At 36.4% G+C, this 19,557-nt stretch overlaps 1 protein-coding gene across 6 annotated transcripts in view; it reads right to left on the bottom strand.

Moving 5' to 3' along the window:
• Nucleotides 1-19,557, bottom strand: part of LRP2 (LDL receptor related protein 2) — a 112,558-nt gene that overhangs the window by 74,085 nt on the left and 18,916 nt on the right. For all 6 annotated transcript variants that reach the window (XM_072932211.1, XM_072932210.1, XM_072932209.1 and 3 more), the window contains exons 4-13: nt 17,272-17,388; nt 10,597-10,707; nt 10,378-10,491; nt 9,774-9,890; nt 8,821-8,964; nt 7,309-7,428; nt 5,426-5,554; nt 4,114-4,283; nt 1,605-1,828; nt 641-847 (exon numbers count right to left, since the gene is read on the bottom strand). In XM_072932211.1, coding sequence (XP_072788312.1) covers nt 641-847; nt 1,605-1,828; nt 4,114-4,283; nt 5,426-5,554; nt 7,309-7,428; nt 8,821-8,964; nt 9,774-9,890; nt 10,378-10,491; nt 10,597-10,707; nt 17,272-17,388 — 1,453 coding nt within the window. The remainder of the gene's footprint in view (nt 1-640; nt 848-1,604; nt 1,829-4,113; nt 4,284-5,425; nt 5,555-7,308; nt 7,429-8,820; nt 8,965-9,773; nt 9,891-10,377; nt 10,492-10,596; nt 10,708-17,271; nt 17,389-19,557) is intronic.

Raw genomic sequence — 19,557 nt, forward strand, 5'->3', positions numbered from 1 at the left:
CTGTTTTTTGAAGTCAATACACAGAAGGTATGCTAAAGGGGACATTTTTTCTTGTTTTGAGTAACTGATACTAATCTGATACAAGGATAAGCAGACTTCTAAACAACATTATGCTGTAAGACACAGTCTCATAAAAACTCAAGGACTCCCTTCTTGCATGCTGTGATTTAGTCTCCCCAGCATCATTATAAGGTGAAGGATGACTTAACTTTTGACAGCAAAGATTTATAAAATGTAAGAAAAGCATTTAATACCTACCACACAGATTAGTGTTTTGAAGTGGGATAGTTTATATAAATGCATTCATGAAAAAAAATTGCAAAGAAATTATGATGGAAAATAATGAACATAATTGAAAAATAATAAAAAGCAAATGCTCTAAAAAATGTGTACTGCACTGGTAGACTATAAAATGTACATAATAAAATAAGGGCAAGAGGCATTCAAGGTCAAAAAAGAGCAAAGAATAATGAATTAAAGGATGTCTAGAAGTAGCACGACACCATAGAGACAAAGGTAGATCACATTCATTATGCTGTAATTTTCATCCTTTGTGTATCTCGTTTTGTTAGATAAATCTTTTTTTGAACTAGACATAATCATTGTATCTGTAGCCACCAAGGAATAATATTTCACCTACCTTTGAAGTCCATCATAAGTTACAGTCTCAATGTAATCAAACCGGCTGTCAACCCAGTAAAGCCTCTTTGACACAATATCCAAGGTTATCCCAGCAGGCCAGCCTAATTTTGTTTTTATCAAATCCTGACGATTTGTACCATCCATGAAGGCCCTCTCCACTTTAGGATCACCAGACAGACTGTCCCAGTCTGAGAAAAACAAATAACTATAAAGAGATAAAAAAGAAAAAAGGTCACATTTCCTTGAGATTTTGTAAGAAACCCCAGCATTTCACATGGAATTTAAAACCAGCACCCTTACGGAACAGAATTTGTTTCTCAGCTGACATACTATGAAAACATACTTTATACTTTCTACACAAAAAGAAATTTTCATTTTCTTTTATAGAATAAATCCATAAAGAAGCATGCTTTCACCCAAAAGACCTCAGAAGTACTCGTTTTCCTTATTAAATCACAGAATTAAATTTACTGCCAGAAATAAACAAAAGCAGCAGCCATGACTACAAGTTGCATTTGAAATTCCTCTTCCCATTCTTTGAAGATCTATGTTTTCATGGTTCACATACACTTTTGAAGCATACAGATTAGGAGACACTAACTTTCCTGGCTTCATTTCATCTCTTTATTTCAGATAGTGGGAGATCTGTGGGTCGTATCATAACTGAAATCTTTAAGGATAATACTCCTCTGCAGGGCAATTCCACAGCTCCCATTTTCAGTGCAGATCATGCACACACAACTCCAGCCATGAAACAGATTCCACACATCATAAATAAATGCATTGCACAGCCCTCTCATAAATTAAGGTGCAGAATAGGTTAGGATAGAATGCAAATGTTCAAAATATTTTATATCTGTTTCTAAAATGACCACTCTTGCTGTTTCCTACTTGTTTTCCATTTACATGGCGATAAGGGAATTTCTGACATCTTTAGCCATTATCTGATAAGTATCACTTACCCAACAGTTGGATCAAGTGCTATTCCTCTAGGATTTCCAAGATTTTCAGCAATAAGAGTCACACGGTTTGTTCCATCCAAATTAACCATATCTATTCTGTTCACACTGGTCTCAACCACATATAGTTTATTGTTAATCCAATCCACTGCTAGATTTTCAGGTGTGTCAACTGAAATATTTAAAACTTCTTGGAAATCAGAGCCATCAATATTAATAGAAAAAACCTGAAAACAATATAAATATTGTCAGTAACCACAAGATGTTTTGAAGCACAAGTCATATGTTTGTTACAGTGAGCTTATGGGCATTCTGTTTCCCCTTCCCATGTTATTTGTCTTTTGTCATCTCATTGATCACCATTCCACAACTATATCTGTATCTGCCAGCAGATATAAGCAAGTTACCATCTAAGTTATTCCTCAGGTTAGGATGTTTTGAAAAGATCTGGAAACCAAAGCAAAAATATTGCAGAAGACTTGCCTTCAACTACCATTTCTGCAAATTGAACGAGATAAAAGACTAAAACATTCTTGTCCGTTAGCAAATTGTTTAAAAAAAATAAAGACGAAAGTGAATTTGCTTTCCTGGAATCTAGCAAAACCCAGTATTTTTATTAATTGAAAACAAATGATCATGCTTTGGTAAAGCTCTCAACAGTGGCCAGAAACAAGAGGGGGAGCTCTTCCTGCAGCAAATAGCAAAATTTCCCCTTAGTGGAAGCTGCAGAAAGAAAGTAAGAGAAAGCTATCCATCCTCACAGAAAGGAGGTCTCAGCTTGTGGTCTCCTTTATCTATGGCTAATTTTAAGAGCATCCTGCTCAAGAAGAATAATGTTGTTATTTTACAAGCAAGTTCAGAGCCATATGAAATAAACAGCCCAAACACAATAATTTTACATATACAATAATTGTGTGATTATAACACTGGGTAATAGGAATTTTTTTTTTTTTTTTTTGAACAACAGCATGAGATTTGGAATGCATTTAAATGAAAATAGAGATGACCAAGTAAATACATGCAAGAAAAATAAGAGCTGAAAGAGCTGTTTAATTTTAAATATTCTTCAGTTCCATGTAACAATAATCAAGATAACCACTTAACTGTGTACTCTGTTCATTGGAAACCCTGTTGATGAAAGAGCTTATGGGCATTAGGTTATCTGGCAGTACCCTAAATGAGATAAAGATGACACAAAACACAACCCACAACTTTCTGGTTTAATTTATGTCTTAACCTTAAAAAAATAAAATAAATAAAAAAAATAAAAAAAATGCCCTACTAATATCATTATTTTAAGACATCAGGTGGAAACATTCATCATTTAAGAAAATTCTAAATGCAAATGTTTTCATATGGCTAGTCTAGCTAGAACTTAATTAGATTAATTAAGCTCAATTAATTAATTAGGATTAAACTATATTGGCCAGATAAAAATGCAGTCCTGGCCATCTGGGGTGTGCAGCAAAAAAACCCTTATTATCTTTTATTTATACCTATTACAAAGACTAAATAAATCTCCTGTCTCATAAAAGTGAAATTTTGACCCTGACTACATTCTGCCATTGACAAAGCAACTGCAGCAACAGGAACCTACTGCAGCTGCAATAAAAATGCCAGAACTGTGAACAAGAGAAAATTGTCCATAAAAACCTTGTCTGACTTGAAAGCCACACAGTGAATGTTCTTTCCACAGAACCAGCATGGAACTGTGGTGAGAACTACAGTTTTTATTACATGTCTTAGTGGGTTCAGAATTATGACAGTGACACCAAATTGATCCATCAATGGCATTAGCAGGGGCCAGGTCACAGGTTCTCCTTCATTCTGCATGACGATCAACGTGAGGACAAAGATTATGAACTTTCACCATTTGATCTAAGAGTTTCTTTGGTTTCCATAAGTTATGCACATAAAAAAAGAACAAGGGTGCCATCCAACTTCCACAAGAATCTCCAGGCTGTTTTTTTTAAATGACTTTGTGCTGCTGTGTCTGGAAGCTAAAATAATTACTCTTAAAAAAAAAAAAAAAGAGAAAAGTAACACAATATTGGCTCATTACACAAAATACTGTCAATATTTGTTATTCAAGCTCAATTACAGTGCCATTTGAAGTATATGTAGAAGTCTGATTTTTATCATCTTAGAAGGCACACAGCTTTTACATTTTAAATGATCATGTTTCAAAAATTACTGAGAAAAATTTGCTCTGTTTTGAAAGAATGTCTACTATTTCTCTTAATTAGTTTTTTGGACTCAGTCTCAAGTAAAATTAAAAGTTGCTCAAGACATTCCCATATAATAGGATTCTTTGTTTAATATGTCACATGTAATAGTATAGTCAAAAAAATGCAGTCATTAACATAAAACATTTCAAGGAGCTTTTTTGTTAGAAAACAAAAATACAGCCAGCTTTGGCTCTCAAAAATCAGGGCCTATCAACACATTCTGCCTCTTGAAGTTCGCTATTCCAGGTACACAGAATTACAGTCTTCTTGAAATTTCTACCAACCTTATCTTGCACTGTATCGGTCCAAAATATTCTGTGCAGGTAAAAGTGAAAGTCCACTCCAACTGCAATCCCACGATTCTGTGACTGCACCAAAGTACGAAAATTTCTTCCATAAAGATCTCCAATCAGTAAATCACGGCCATTGGAAAAAATAATCGATGCAACACCAGCTGAAAGCAAGAGGGACAGAGATAGGATTTTTTGCAAAGGGGCATTGCAATATATACATACTGGTTCATACTGGTTTAAACACTGGACACAAAGTTTTAAACAAATGCTCTCACTACAACCTGTATAAATGTTTCTATGTGAGTGCTAACTTACTATGATTTGCCTTTGGTTTGTACACTTGGAGCAAATCAGGCAGGAACATGTATTAAAGCCATACCAGGTAAAACTTTTATAAAACCCCTGTGCAAACACCAAAAGACTATTTCTATTAAAGCTAAAATGAACCCAGTGAAACTGACTTACAGCAAGTACTAAATTCTCCCATTTATAAGAGAGAAATACTTAGAAAATGGTGAGCTGAAGACTGGTCTGCAGATGTGGCTGAAGAAAGAAGGGGGAGGGAACTAAGCAGTTCTTGCTTCTCTAAGAAACAAGACTGCTAATCAGGTATGCCAAGCAGGAACTCCCATTCCCACCAATTTTCCACAGGCAGGAACACCTGCCTTACACAATAGCCTGTTAGGACATTACATCTCCACAAAGCAGAGTTTCCTGAGATCTGCTCAGAGCTGAGCAGAAGGTCAGGAGAAGCAGCCTACAGCTGATGAGGAATTACACTCTGAGTTACAAGTATTCTTCAGAGTTCAGACTCTGCAGCACTCAAAGCCAAGAGTATGGCTTCTCTCACAGGTAAGTGTTTGATCTCACCATTCAGCAAAACCATCTTCTGGCACAGTTCTAAAAAAAATGAGGTTTCCTGATTTCTTGACAACACTAAGTTCTATAGAGAGCATGACAAAAAACTGTCCCTCACGGAAGTAAGATGGTTTTTTTTGTTCAGGAGTGCTCTGGCAATAACCTCCCAACTCTGCAGAAGTCAGGGGTGCTGAAAAAGCAATGGAGCCAAAAAGACCTTTGTTGATTAGGGAAGAAGCAGCCCTGATGAGGCAATCAACACCAACCTACGCACACCAGTAGATACAGAGCTCTGACATTTGCTGATATTCTGAAAGCTGTCCTGAGCATCAGTCCTTAAAGACAGAGTTAAAATCAAAGAGAGATGTGTGGCACAGACATTAAAACTACCTCATTTTGCCTAGCCTTATCTATTTGCTCAACAAGAGACTTGAAGTGCACTAACCTGAAGTGTTGGCCCGACAATGCCGGTGATGCTCTAGGAAATAACCTTCCACACAGTGGCACTGGTGATGTCCCACACGATCTTCACACAGCTGGTCACAGACACCCCACATCTGACAGTCATCAAAATCTGTCAAGTTAATAAGGCATATTTATAAAATATACTCTGGAACTTCAGATAAAATTCATGTTGTAATTAAGAAACTGCAAGTTTGCCCTCTCTGTTTGCTTTATATCTATTTGCAAAACCATAGCATGAAGAAAGAGTTTTTCCACAGTTTTTCAGTTCTGTATTTCTGGATAACAAAAAACCTGTGTTTCCTGTCCAAGGACCTACCTGCAATTCTGCCCCCTCCCAAAATACTACTAACAAAAAACCAAAAAAAAACCAAAACAAAACAAAACCCAAAAAAAACCCCAAAAAAACCCACACCACTAAACCACACCTGCCAGGAGAAAAGGAAAAAATCATTTGAAGGGATGTCTACTTTCCACAATACAGAATATGTCTATGAAGTATTTTTCCTGCAAAAGATCTCTATATTGGCAAACACTAAGACTTGGCAGGATTTAAGCCCACTCTGAAGGTGAGATCCACCTTTATTTCAGTGCAGCCTTTAATTCCTACTTGAAGGCAGTGTTTATTAGTTCAGATTTAGTACCATGCTAATAGGTATCTGATTTACAATTAAAAGCTCTCTATGCACCAGAACCAGCAAGAAAAAGTTCCTTTTATCATGCAAAATGCCATAAAGGTAGAGTACTGGGTCTGGAATTATACAGTACTGACTGTCAGCCATTCCTTCATGACAAATTTTGCTCTGGTCACAAATGTATGCATAGATTTCAGCAAACCAAAATACATTGACTCAGATTTACAAGCCAAAATCTAATACCTAGGTTTACAGGGCAGTCAAAACAACAACAGAAGACTCACTGAGACTGCACCAGGTTTGGGAATGTGCACTTCATTTATTTCCACAAATGCGTGAAAAAAATTGTGGAAATTTCATACCTTATTTCTCTGCCTCTACAAAAAGCAACCATTCTGCCATTGCATCTTAAACAGACTTAGGCGACCCAGAATTCTCAAAAATATAAAAATCTCATTAGAGACTGAAATACTTTCAATGGCACATCTGAAATACTTTTAATGGCACAAACATCATAGCTTGGGTTGAAAACTCTTAATAACAGATATTTACCCCTTTCTTTTATTAGGCAGTGCTAACTTTCATTATTCTGAAGTTACTCATTGCCAGCTACTGAGAGAAATAATTTGTGCTACCAAGTTACAGCAGCTTTACAGTTACCTTTGCATTCTTGTAAATATTCTTTTTCATGTAAATTATGTATATACTGAAACCCCACAGAAGACACAGCCTTTCAACAATGCAAATACAAAACACCCTTTTTATTTTGAAGTATAATGTTCATGTTCTGCTGTCTTCATATACAGCCACTTTCCAACAGTAACAAACAATTCAACATCATTAACTGTTTTTCAGTGTGTATGCACACTGAGGCAGAAACAAACTCTCTCAATGTAAACACTTAAAGACCAGTAAAAACTTTTGATACTAAGCCAGCCACCCAACAGTACATATTTTTAAACCTAATCATGCTGTCACTCTGCCTTTAGGTCAAAGTGAAAGAGGTCTTTATGATATCTCTCTGGTTGGTTTCTGTGTCATCATGCTGCCATTGTGCTACTAATATTGTGCTACTAATATGTACTGTGTTCATACATTTGCTGACTCCTGAGATTTCTTTATTTGCCAATACATCCACACAATTTGAACTAACTCGCCTTCCTGGAATCCAAACTTTCCCAATGGGTTGTGAGAAGGTACATGACATGTGTAATCCCTGGAATTCACTCACCAACACAAGTACGACTGTCATTGCTGCTGACTGTATACCCTGCCGGGCAGTAGCACATCCCTCCTGATGGAGAGGAATGACAGCGATACTGGCAGCTCAGCGCAGCGCAGCGTGATACGTCTGAAAGGCAAATCCAATATTTCAGAAACACACCTATTCCTAGAAGAACAGCTTTCTGCCTTATTAAGAGTTACAAAGCTGAAGTCTTTTCTATGATGAACCTTAAATTTCAAGTACAGCTTTTTAAAACTAATCTGCAGAGAAAATGATGTATTAAGTTCCATAAAATCACATGTATTTACATACAAGCAAGCAAGGGCATGGAACACAGAAGAGAAGGTACTGTTTTTAATAGGTTATTAGAAGTGAGTTAAAGGATAAGCATCAATCTTATATGTACCACCAATGGTAAGTACTGTGTAAAAAGGTGACCAGAGGAAGCTATCTGTAATGCCCCTAAACTTTCCATGGTTCCACAAGACCTACTTACAAGCAGCACATCCTCGAGCTCTATCTATTGGCACATAACCTCATCATTTACTCTTCTATGTGAAAAACCCATAGTATGTAATATTAAGAAGACTATGTATATCATTCCAATGTGTTAGAATATACTGTTTGCATTGTCTTCATGGACAAATGCTTCTTTATCCTTTGGTTCTCCCTCTCTCTCTTTTTTCCTGCACTACTTCTACTACTATCTAATAAACAATTCAGTGGCAAGCGAGTAAGTTGTGATTGTAAAACACTTGACAAAGAAGGAGATGAAAGTCAGCATTTTCCTTTTCCTCAAATTCTTCTGTTAAATGCCTTGCTTTGCAGCTCATATCTGCTGTAACTACCAAACCATTCATCAAAGCAAGAGGTGCATTTTTAAAATAAAGTTTCATTTCCTCTTATTTTTTCTGCCCTCCTATTCCAAAAGGCTTGGTTTTGTTCATAGGAATTTTTATCTTCCTAAAAATTAAAATACACTGGTCCTTGTTCTCAGAGGGATTTGATATTCGTAAGATTAAAGTGAAATTAACAGGAACTATACATGCTCATTGCCTCCAACAAAAAAATGCAGTGTACCACTAACTGGAGAAACAGACATCCCAGGTGAAAAGGTATTTTTTAAAACCATAATCTTTAAAGTGAATTAATCAAAGTTTAGGATATACTGGATCAATGCTACGTTCTGATCAGCACAAATCATTAATTCTTACACAAAGGGACAAACAGATATTTAAACAAAGAAGGCATACAGCACACCTTTCCCTGACTTCAGAAACATATTTTAGGGTATAGAGAGCAAGTTAAAATCCTTATTTGTGAAAACTTATGTACAAATTTTTAAAAAAGAAATTGGCTCTTTGCAGCATATATGCCTCTTTCCAGTCAAAATGTTGCTAGGGAAAATAGTGAGCTTCCAAAATTTCAGTATTGTTTAGGAGACAAAAGGTGAATGTAAAAAGATGTCAATGCTCATGTTTCTAATATTTTGTCTATGTTTTTCATTCTAATACATACTGCAGTGTCTGCCTGCAGTGATGTTAGTTTCATCTTCTCCTTCAGGGCAGTCTGCAGCTCCATCACACACTTTCCCAATTGGAATGCAATGCCCTGATCCAGGGCAGGCCCACTCTCCTGGGTAGCATTCATGGTGACCACTTTCTATGGAAAAGAAAAACAAGAATAATGAAGACTATATTTCAAATACTAAAATTTCTTCTCTAACAGCTTCCCAAAGCATCTCTATCTTTTGATATCCCATTTCCATTTCTTGCACACAGCTGGGAAAGACTATAAAGAAACATAATCTATAATTGTCATGCTTTCTTTTACGTTCAAACTACAATGCCAATGATACTTAAGTAGACAACATATGAATCCCTTTATTTTTCTGTTTTGTTAGAAAAGGTAACACCATTTAGCTTTAAACTAACCAGTGCACCAGAAAGGGAACTATAGTTTTGTGGTTTCAAAACATATAAACACTATCTGGATAAAGAGAATTATGTTCATCACAGAAATGGCCAATGAAAAAGAAATCTCATTCACACTTTCATTCATTAAAGCTTCTGTTTCTCACATGACAAATCTTGGCAGGATCTGAGTTAATTTCATTTTGAATCAATGGAGTTTGGTTATTAGAAGCCTCATGTCTCTTAAGAGATGGCCTGAAAAATCTCCACAGGCAGAAGAACCAAAACAAAACATAAAAGAGAATATATAAAAGAAAATATATATATATTGCTATATGCTAAACTTAGTTTGCATCATACTCAATATCACAATGATTCTCACACACAACAAAAAATTATTGCTGAAGTTAAAAAAAGAAATAAAAATGAAGGTGGAATTCTAAGGTTTTAAAAGAAATTAAAAGTATTTAGAACATCTAGACTGGTCTAAATTTCACAGATGCAGGTTAGTGCCATCTTCCTCTGAAAATACCATTGGAAGTTAGCAAAAGTATTTACCACATCCTCTTTCATCTTCGTTGTCTTCACAATCATCGTCTCCATCACAAACCCAGCTCTGATGAATGCAACGGCCACTTGGGCAAGTGAAGAAGTTGCCTCTGCAAGTTGCATAAGCTACAGAAAGAAACATAAGAAAATCTAATTGCTCTAAGCAGCTAGAGGGTTAAAAATAACAATACTGTCTCATATACAATCATTTATTATATTGCTTTAAAAATTTAGGCAGTTCCATATTTTATATGTATTGCAAACACTGCTGGTTTCTTCTCATTTAGGTATGAATTACCTTTGGTTCATGCTAAAATTAAGAAGGTGACAACAGGAAAAGTGTGACTGTATGTGTTAAGAACCAGACTCTCAGAACCAGTCACTCAGTCCAGCAAATTCAAATATTAATGACATACCCAGGAACTTAGCAGCTAAGGACAAATTCTATCAAAATAGCACTGCAATTTTCATCTTTCTGTACAGAAGACTACTTGTAGAACAGTGATTAGTTTTTGATGGCTGTACAGCCAAGCAATCTGCTTCCTGCTATCTGCTTGAACCAGGTCTTAGTAAAACAGTTAGAGAAAGTGGGAAAAAAAAAGAAACATCATACTGCAAGAGTTTTCATCACTCCTGTCTCCACAGTCATCATCATGGTCACAAAGAAAGGCTTGTGGGATGCACTCTCCATTAGCACACTGGAACTGCGTACTGGTACATCCACGTGCTGAAAAAGATTTTATCACAGAAAAACATACAGAAAATCTGTTTAACTCCAAAAGAAGGTCTATAAAGCAAATTTGTTTGGGATCACTCTGCACAGGGGACTTACTGCAATTAGCTTCATCAGAAGAATCTCTGCAATCAACTTTGCCATCACATCGCTGGCTTGCATTAAAACATGCTCCATTTGCACATGATAACTGTTCACATCTTGGGTAGTCTAAAATAAAAAATCCTTTGTATTAGCATGAAGTTAGATTTTAATGAGTCATATCCATCTAGTGTCAACAGAATATCTTTGTTTAAAGGTAAAAGGGAATACAAAACTCCATTACTAGTAGTCCTATACTAGTAATCAATTTATACAGTATACTGTCTTCTCCAACAAATATTAAAGCATATCTTCTAAATGGATGCTACAAAACCTTGCAAGCAAGAAAAGAAAAATTAAATGCTTTCCCAGAGTCCAAAAAGATTTGCAACCCAAACATTTTATAATATGATAGAAAGCAATGGAACATAAAAGGAGAGCAAGCAGTGAACATTCTTTAACCTCAGTTTTATACTATCCCAATCTTAATAAAAGTATTTAGATAGCAAAGGATTTCCTGAAATTTATAGTTCCTAGGTCCTCTTCAAGTGTCTTGCATTCTCAAACTCAGAGACCTCAGGTTTTAATGGTTTTATACCAATTAGGCCAAAGATATTAAACTTCCAGGTTCCATGAACAATTTTAGAAATGTCGTTTTTTATTACTTGCTTTCTCTTCACAAAAGAAAACAGATTCTGAAGAAATAATGACTTTTTAGGTTTTGGATAGTCTACTTATATGGATGACCTATATGCAAATACAAGAGGTTGTTTCAAATGTTTCAAATTAAAACAAATTCTGAGAACACTTATTTATACAAGCAGTCAGTGAGTTCAGTGGAAGTATCCAACTAATTAAGCATATGCACATGCTGGAGTTGAGTAGGAGAACATGAGCTCATAGTTTTTCTTGTTGCTATGTAGAAAAAAGTAACATTTTTCAGTCAAATGGCAAGTAAGAAAGCAAAGAATTGTTAATTTTAGAAAGCAGATTTATTGAACCGTTGTCTCTATATAGAAGATAAATGAACTCAAGACACAGAAGAGCCAAATAACATTTTGCATCTTTTAGATTTTCAGTTTGAATACTTATCCCATTTTACTTTTCTAAGAGTTAATAAAGCAGACAGAGAAGACTCTCAATTAGGCACATTTTCATTTAATAAAAATAAATAATAAAAAATTGAAATAAAAATTTGGAATATAATCCTTGGAATATAAAATTGCTTCAAGCAGATATCAAGAAACCTACAATTTTTCCAAACAGTGGCAAACTGTTTTGCTTGCTTCTGCTGTTCCGTGTATTATCATATACCCACAAAACTTCAATTACCTATGGAATAGGCTTATATGATTTTAACTCTTAAATTGTTAAAATGAGAGGGTAAGTACTACAAGTCTAGCCTTTCTCCCCAGCTGATTAATTTACATTTAATTTGTTTTCACTGCAGTTAATATCACGTGGCAGCCTGCACTAGGAACAGTGTGTGGCTAAGCAGAGAACAGTAGTTACAGAGTAGCAGGGTTCCAGCTACAGCATTAGAGCCTGTGGCCTTCTAGTGATAGTTCCCAATCTTCCATTCTGAAAGTCTGACAATGCAAACATGTTCCCTAACCATTCTCTAGTCCCACTTCTCAACCAATCACCTTTCTAACACATCCTCTTCTTGCTTCAGTTAGGCTCAGATAAAACTCATAACACTTTGGAAACAGCATGGGTTTTGAAGTGTTACCTCTGCCTACAGAAAGGACTAAAGAAAGGCCTGACCAGGGGCCAAGTTTTAAGTTCACCATGGAATTAATGTTTTTTCCTTGTCTGAAAGCAGAGAAGGCATCACAGGGAGGAACCAACAGGAGTTCTGTGGGCCAGCAGAAACAGCTACAGAAGTACATTGTATTACAGGGCAGATGGAAGAAAAGGAAGAATACAAGGTATGTGCTTGTAAATGCACTGAAGTACAAAAGCTTCCACAGGTTGTAGGATGCACAGTTTTGTAATTTTCCTCACTTTTCTTCACATCCCACAGAAATACCTCCAGTGATGTTCCAAACTATTTCCAATGGACTGATGTCAAGTAAATAAACAATTGAATCCATTGCCTTGCACTGCCTGTTTCTTCAAGAATGCCCAGGCAGACTAAGAATCTAGCCAGTATTTTTCTCAAGCTTGTATTCAACTCCCTTACAAAAAGGAAAATTTTGTCAAAGTCTTCTCTCCAGCAGCAGGCCTGGAAATGCCCTCAGCCTAGCAAAATCATTATTATATTATAAAGTCTAGTGTATTGTATAAACACAATCACTATTAAAAAATACCAAGAAGAGACATAAATAAAGATGCTTTGAAGATACTTCAAAATATACATTCTGACTAAATTGCTCTTTTACTAGAATGTGAACAAATGCTTCTCGTATTCTCTTTTCAAAACTGGTGTACAGATTCTTTATTTTAATTGTACTTGCACAAGCAATAACATTCTTTGAAAAGCCTGACACAGATTAATGTAATTTTTAGCTCTGTATAGGTAATCCCATTTCCAATCCCTTGTCAAAAGGCCAAGGTTAGTAAATTATAGTTCTGATCACAGCCTGCTCACTTATCTGAAAGATATTTTTCACTGCATTCTGCACTGCAGATTGTACTTTTTGTATCTCATAGTATATTATTTTAATGAATTGGCTTTTATTAATTATTTGGGGCATTAAGATAACTGGCAAACACCAGCACAAATTACAGATTATGTACCTTCCTCCTTGTAACTGTTGTGGGGCAACAGTTGTGAAGATATTTAAATGGCATCTTTCAGTGGCCACATGGAAAATGTTTGAAACCTATGTCACAGGGACTGCCAAACCTGCATTATTTTGCACTCTGCCTAACACTTCCACTCTGCAAGCTGGAAATAAATCCATACAAAAACAGCAAGAGGAAATTGTTGCAACTAGCATTTGATTCAGTACAAGCTGATTTCTGTCACAGTCAGCAGTGCAAGCTTCTATAACCCTAACCCACATTACAAGGAGTAGAAATAATAGGAAAAGAAAAAAGGCCATTTCCTACTAACAAATGTCTTTTTTTGCAACATGTAAAAACATTTTACTAAATAAAGTTAATTAAAACTTTTTGATTCACTGCCATGAATCACCACCCCACAGTGGGCAAAGCATTGCCCAGACAGCTCACAGCCTACCATAGACACCAGGAGGGAGACTTACTCCAAGCCCAAGCTCCATGATACCAGGCAGTGCTCATAGCAGAGATGCTTTCAGAGCTGGCAGACAGACCAGACCCTCATTCCTGGCCTTAATTCCTGATTTTGATCCCTGAGACTCTCATCTTTGGCCAGCTGCCTTAGATTGCTCCAGTTTTGCTACTTCCTGTCCCAAACTCTTCCTGGTGGAGATACTTCCTTCAGCCTGAACTTCTCCCTCATCCTATAGCTGCTACATGTAATTTTCCCAACATCCAGAATATTAGTCTCTGACTATGACCTTTTTCATCTTTCTTGGACTATATCCCTTATGATGTCCTCAATTCTTAATCTCTGTTCACTTTCATCTTGGTCTCTGCAAATTAATCCCAGAGCTGGCTGCCCACTTCCTGACCACAACAGCAATTTAGCATAGCAAAAAAGAGGCAGGAATTCACAGGTTAGACAGCTGACCTATGGCAGCAGCTCAACATCAAAATTAGAATCAAAAATCCAGTGTATCTTGGCCTACTCTCAGCCTATAGCTTCCAACATCATGTCTTTAAAGAAGTGGCCCTTTCTCCCTCACAGCCTCAGTGGAGCGTTCAGCTGCCACAGCAGTATCCAGAAAGGTTATTTTGTAGCAAAGCAAAATGGATATGGCTGGGATATTCATTTTCAACTATGAAGCTGAGGCAGGAGAGAGAATTCTATCTTGACTGAAAGAAATAAAGTATGTACCAGAAAAACTACATCAGCTGCCTGCTCCCAAAAAGTGTTTGCTATCCCAAATAATCTGCCATTTCATTCTGTGCTTCTAAAGTTTTAAAATTGAAGTATTTGCTAGCTGCTGACTATTCAAAAAGCTAGAAAACAGCCTGATATGTGTATTCAAAAAAACCTAAAAGCCATAATTTTATGAAATCAAAACAGCTTCATTGCACTAATTGTATGACCTGCTGCTGAAGCATTTGTTCTGATGTTTATCTTAGTCTCTGCATGGGCAGTTTTCCCTTGCTGTTAATCCCATTAGCAATAAAATGGACTAAGGCTCTGAATTCTTTTGTTCTGGCTTTTTACATGTTTAATTGCAGACTTACTTTATATTGATGACATTTTGCATTTGACTACTTTCTTATATGATTTAACTTATTCAAGAATAAAACTTTATCTTCTTTACAATCTAAATCTGTTTTCAGACAGATGAGTGAGTGCAAAGCACAAGTAAAGAGACCTAAGTTTTCATTTTGTTATGCTCCATGAAATACCAGAATCAATTATAAATAGCTTTATTCTTTTGTTGTTCATGGATGTTTCATTTTTATGAAAAGTTTTAGTTCAAATTAAATAAGGAGAATTTAGTGACAAAGGAAAAGGCCAAAATAGTACTATTCCTCTTACATTTGTTTATATCAGATAATGTGGAAAAGGAAATACATTAAACACTGGGAAAAATGATCATTCAAAGCAGCTTTAGAATCTGCTCCAAAACTAATACACTAGTACACTAATCTGTACTTACACAGTTAAACATAAAATGCCCAAATTGTAAATTTTATTTTAGGGCTTCTGAAAGTTCCAGGCATTGCAAAGACAAAAAGCAAATAAAATTAACCAGCCTTCCTCAAGAGTCTTGTCATTACATTCTTCTTGGATCCTCTTGTCTGCAGCACTGTCACATTTCTTTAAACTAGTCTAACTGCTTTCAAGGTTCCAAATCACAGTAATTCTTCTGTCTCAGAGGGACTGTCAACACATATTCTAATAAACCAGAGTAGAGGCTGTTGAATGACAGGAGGCAGACCCTCTCCTTGGGGCTAAACATGCTGCCTCCACAACAGCCATGGGGCCTATTTGCTGCTGCAGCAATGACTGGCTTTCCCCCACAGCAGCAGAGTGCTACTGTTAACGTATTTAGAGAGCCCCTTCCTAACTGCCTTTTTAATTTACCTAGCTGAGAATGTTAAACATGAAATAAAAGGTGTATTTCAATTTTCAAACATCACAACAGCTTCTAGTTTGAAAAAAGAGTTTTAAGTATCATACTTAGGACTCTGCTCCCAGACTGACATAGATTTACTGCATTATAAATCACACCATGGCACCTGGCTGTTCCACACTGTATTCAATGACTATTCACAGGTATCTCAGAAATGCTCAGCAGTTCCAGTTCTTTAATTCACAGATAATATACTTTTACAACAGATATCTTTTCTTCAGGATTTTTTCATGTGTGACAGATTTGCTAAAGTTACCAACTTCATTTCTTACTCTAAACTTAAAGAGAAAAAAAAGCTTATCTACAGAAGATATTCTTCCAGCAATGAGATGGGGTACTTTGGATCTTGGCTTTTAGCCATTTCTATTGGTGACTGTGGGTCTATCACATGAAAATTCCAAGCTGGATGATTTAGCAACATTTTATTCCAGAGTATCATATAGTCCTAAATATCCTTTCATTCTACACAGGGACAATTTCAGCCATTTTTGAGTCAAGGATAAAACATATTAGCAGTCAGATGACCATATAGTCTTACTTTATACAGCATAGGCATATGCCCTTTTTTCCCTTAAGCACAGCCATTAACAAAATTTAATTTCTTGCTTCTTTGTCCATCCATTACCACCCCAGCCTCTTGCCCCACCACCTGCCCTGGGTCTGGTTCTAAGTGGCGTCTACAGGTGTGGCTGTTTCCCAAAGGCACATTATGTTCTAACAGCTGGAATAGCAGCTTATGTGTTAGACGTCACTTAGGATGTGTGAAGCTTTTCCTTAAGACTAACAATAAACAGACATGCCTGTTACACACTGTTGTGTAGGTATTAGACAAAAGCATTTCTGAAAATCATGGCATCTATTGTGCCAGCTTTACTTTCCATCAATATTCAACCTAGGCCAGGATTTAGGGAGACTGTCACCAGACAGGGAGCCTCAACTCTGGGGAAGTTAGGGTGAAAAAAACCAAGTGTCCATCTGCATTTTGCTGGCACAATATAAATAACTCATCTGAATACAATATGGCTAAATCATCTTCACAGGAAGATGCAGTCTAGAATAAAATGCTTTTAAAGGGATCAAATGCCCTCAAATAAGTAATTTAGAGTCAAATTTTGCTTTTCTGTACCAGTTATAACTACTGCTGATTTTATATGGAGTGTGCAAAAACAACTTGGAAAACTTCAGAAAAGTTAGCGCCAAGTGTCCCAAAGCCATAAGACAACTAAACATGGTTGCCTTTGTACAGTGCAATATTAATTATCTTTCAGACAATGAGAAACAATATGACCTGATCCTGTGGTGGCAGTTTGCACTTGAATTCTGTGGTAACAGATCTGTATCAGAACATCAGCTCTAATACACAGAAGAATCTGAAATGAAACTCTTGTAACAAAAAGCATATTGTGGGCATCATGTCTATCAATAAGCCCTTTAATCTTACAAATGTATTAAAATGCCACAGAGAGATGAGATGAAACCAGATCTCATGCTAGGAGTTAAAACTCACGGCAGACTCTTTCATCTGTTCCATCGGTGCAGTCCTCCACTCGATCGCACCGGTACGCGCCGGGGATGCACTGGCCATTGGAGCACGTGAACTGCTGACTTGAGCACGTCCTCCCCGCTGCAACAAACAGGCACACAGTCAGTCTTCCCTACCAACCAAGGCTTTTTATCAGGAAAAATATTTTCCTTTTTCTTTAACTACTTCATCTTTCTCATAAATATCCGTATAAGACTTTATCCCCCTATATCTTGGTGTGTTCAAGAGGATTAAAGAACACTTGACAAGCACACAGCTCTGGAAGGGCTCCTGTAGTCTGCAAGGCCACTGCTTTTCTCCACTGAAGAACTGACCTAGGTTAAAAAGTACCCCCCTATAATTATTCTGCCTAAAATTTTAAATTACCAATTCTCACTGATTTAAAATTTTTTCTTATTTAATTTACTTTGTCAAAATCTGTCAGTAACTCTAAGTTATTCAGTCAGCTGGAATGTCACAAAGTAAACACAGCAAAGTTGGAGGTAAGGCACCGATTTCTAATATAGCCAAGGCCTCAACAGTCAGGAATAGTTTGCATATATAACTAATGGAGGATAGAGAATGATTATGTCTCTTCTCCTGACAGCTGTCAGGAAAAAGCAACCACATAAAACCATTCAATTCTACTTTGATTCCACTACAGCTAAATTATGCTTTCAGTTCTTAGGCAAACTAAGATGAATCTGTCAAGATGTGGTTGAAGGACAAGCTAGCTATTAACTTTGCCTTCCCTCTGCCCCCTGCACATTTGTTTCTTTCAAACTCATGTTGTATCTCAGCATCATCCCAGTCTATACGTTGGCATCTTGTCATCTACTGCTCTACAGGGGCTCTCTCTGCCGCCTTCTGTCAGCAGTGTTCCCAAAATAAGATCAGCTACTGGGATACTAGTGTCACGAGGAAAAACAAGAGCATGACAGTAAAGTAAAACAAATTTCTGCACTTATGACTTCCAGAGCTGTCAGACAGTTTTCCCATGAAAAAGGTTTAATATTTCAAGGAGGAAAATCTTCCCTAGCTTTCCCAAACACTGAGATAAAAAGTCCCTTTAGAACAACAAGAACAAATACCAGGAAATGTCTCAAAAATGGCAGCAGCACAGTGCCACTGTGTAGATACTGACACTCATGATTAACCAGTACATGGTGAACAATGTTACAGCGACCCAGTTCCAAAGTCAAACTCAGAGCTTTTGCTCATTTTGCATTTTGTATCTACAGATTCTTTAGTTAAAACATAACCAGCAGTTGTGCTGACTCCTTCTCAGAGCAAGAGGGGAGCAAAAGTTATCTATCATTCAAAATTTTCCATCCTAAGTGGGTCAAGATGGAATCAAGATACAAAAGCAAAAACCAAGTCTGTGAGCAAAATCCTTCCAAAATAAACATTTTAACCTCCCCAGGGGTTGGTGAGTAGCTCCAGAGCTGTTCAGTTCAAAGAAGTTATCAAAAATTATACACACAATCAAAATGAAAATAAATTAATCTTACCTTCATCACTTAGAGTAACTTTTAATACTAGAAATGGCAGAAAAACCATCCTTCAGAACACTACATTTCTTCTCTTGTCTTATGCAATAATGCAGAGAATGTAATTTGGTGCAGTAACCAGCTCAGTTCACTGTTTACCACTTCAGTATGTCCTTATAGCCCTTCAAATGTTTAGTCATGGAATTCTAAGCCAGAGTAACATATTTTATTTGTCAATCAATACTAAGAAAAGAGCAAAGCCTATGGCTGTAGCAATGAGGCTGTTCAGCTATTTTCTCGATCTAAACTGTACAGAGAACACTAAATACTTTACTTGAAAACAGCAATTCAAACATGAATAATACACTGTTTAGCACATTTAAAGTGCAATACTAATCAGAATTATGTTCTAAGTTTAAGCTATCCAAATGAGAATGAAAGACTAGACTCCCAGCTAGACACCAAGACCATAGATATTTCTCCTATCTGAGTGTGAGAAAGAATGGCTCTGTTAATTCCAAATAGTAATGCTACTAATAGCATTACTGAAAATAATACAAGTATACTGGCTAATGTTTGCTGATTATTGATAATTCCTCCTGTTTTATATATAAATATATTTCAAAGTCATCTAAAAATAATTAAATTTCGTTATATATAGTTCTGAGATGCCACTGTGAATTTTTCTAGCCAATGGATACAGCAGATACAGTAATATACATATTTCACCATTTTTTAAATTACTGAACTTCTTATCAAGTATAAAACCAGTATACACTTC

The sequence above is a fragment of the Taeniopygia guttata genome, chromosome 7 (assembly GCF_048771995.1).
Source record: "Taeniopygia guttata chromosome 7, bTaeGut7.mat, whole genome shotgun sequence".
Lineage (NCBI taxonomy): Eukaryota > Metazoa > Chordata > Aves > Passeriformes > Estrildidae > Taeniopygia > Taeniopygia guttata.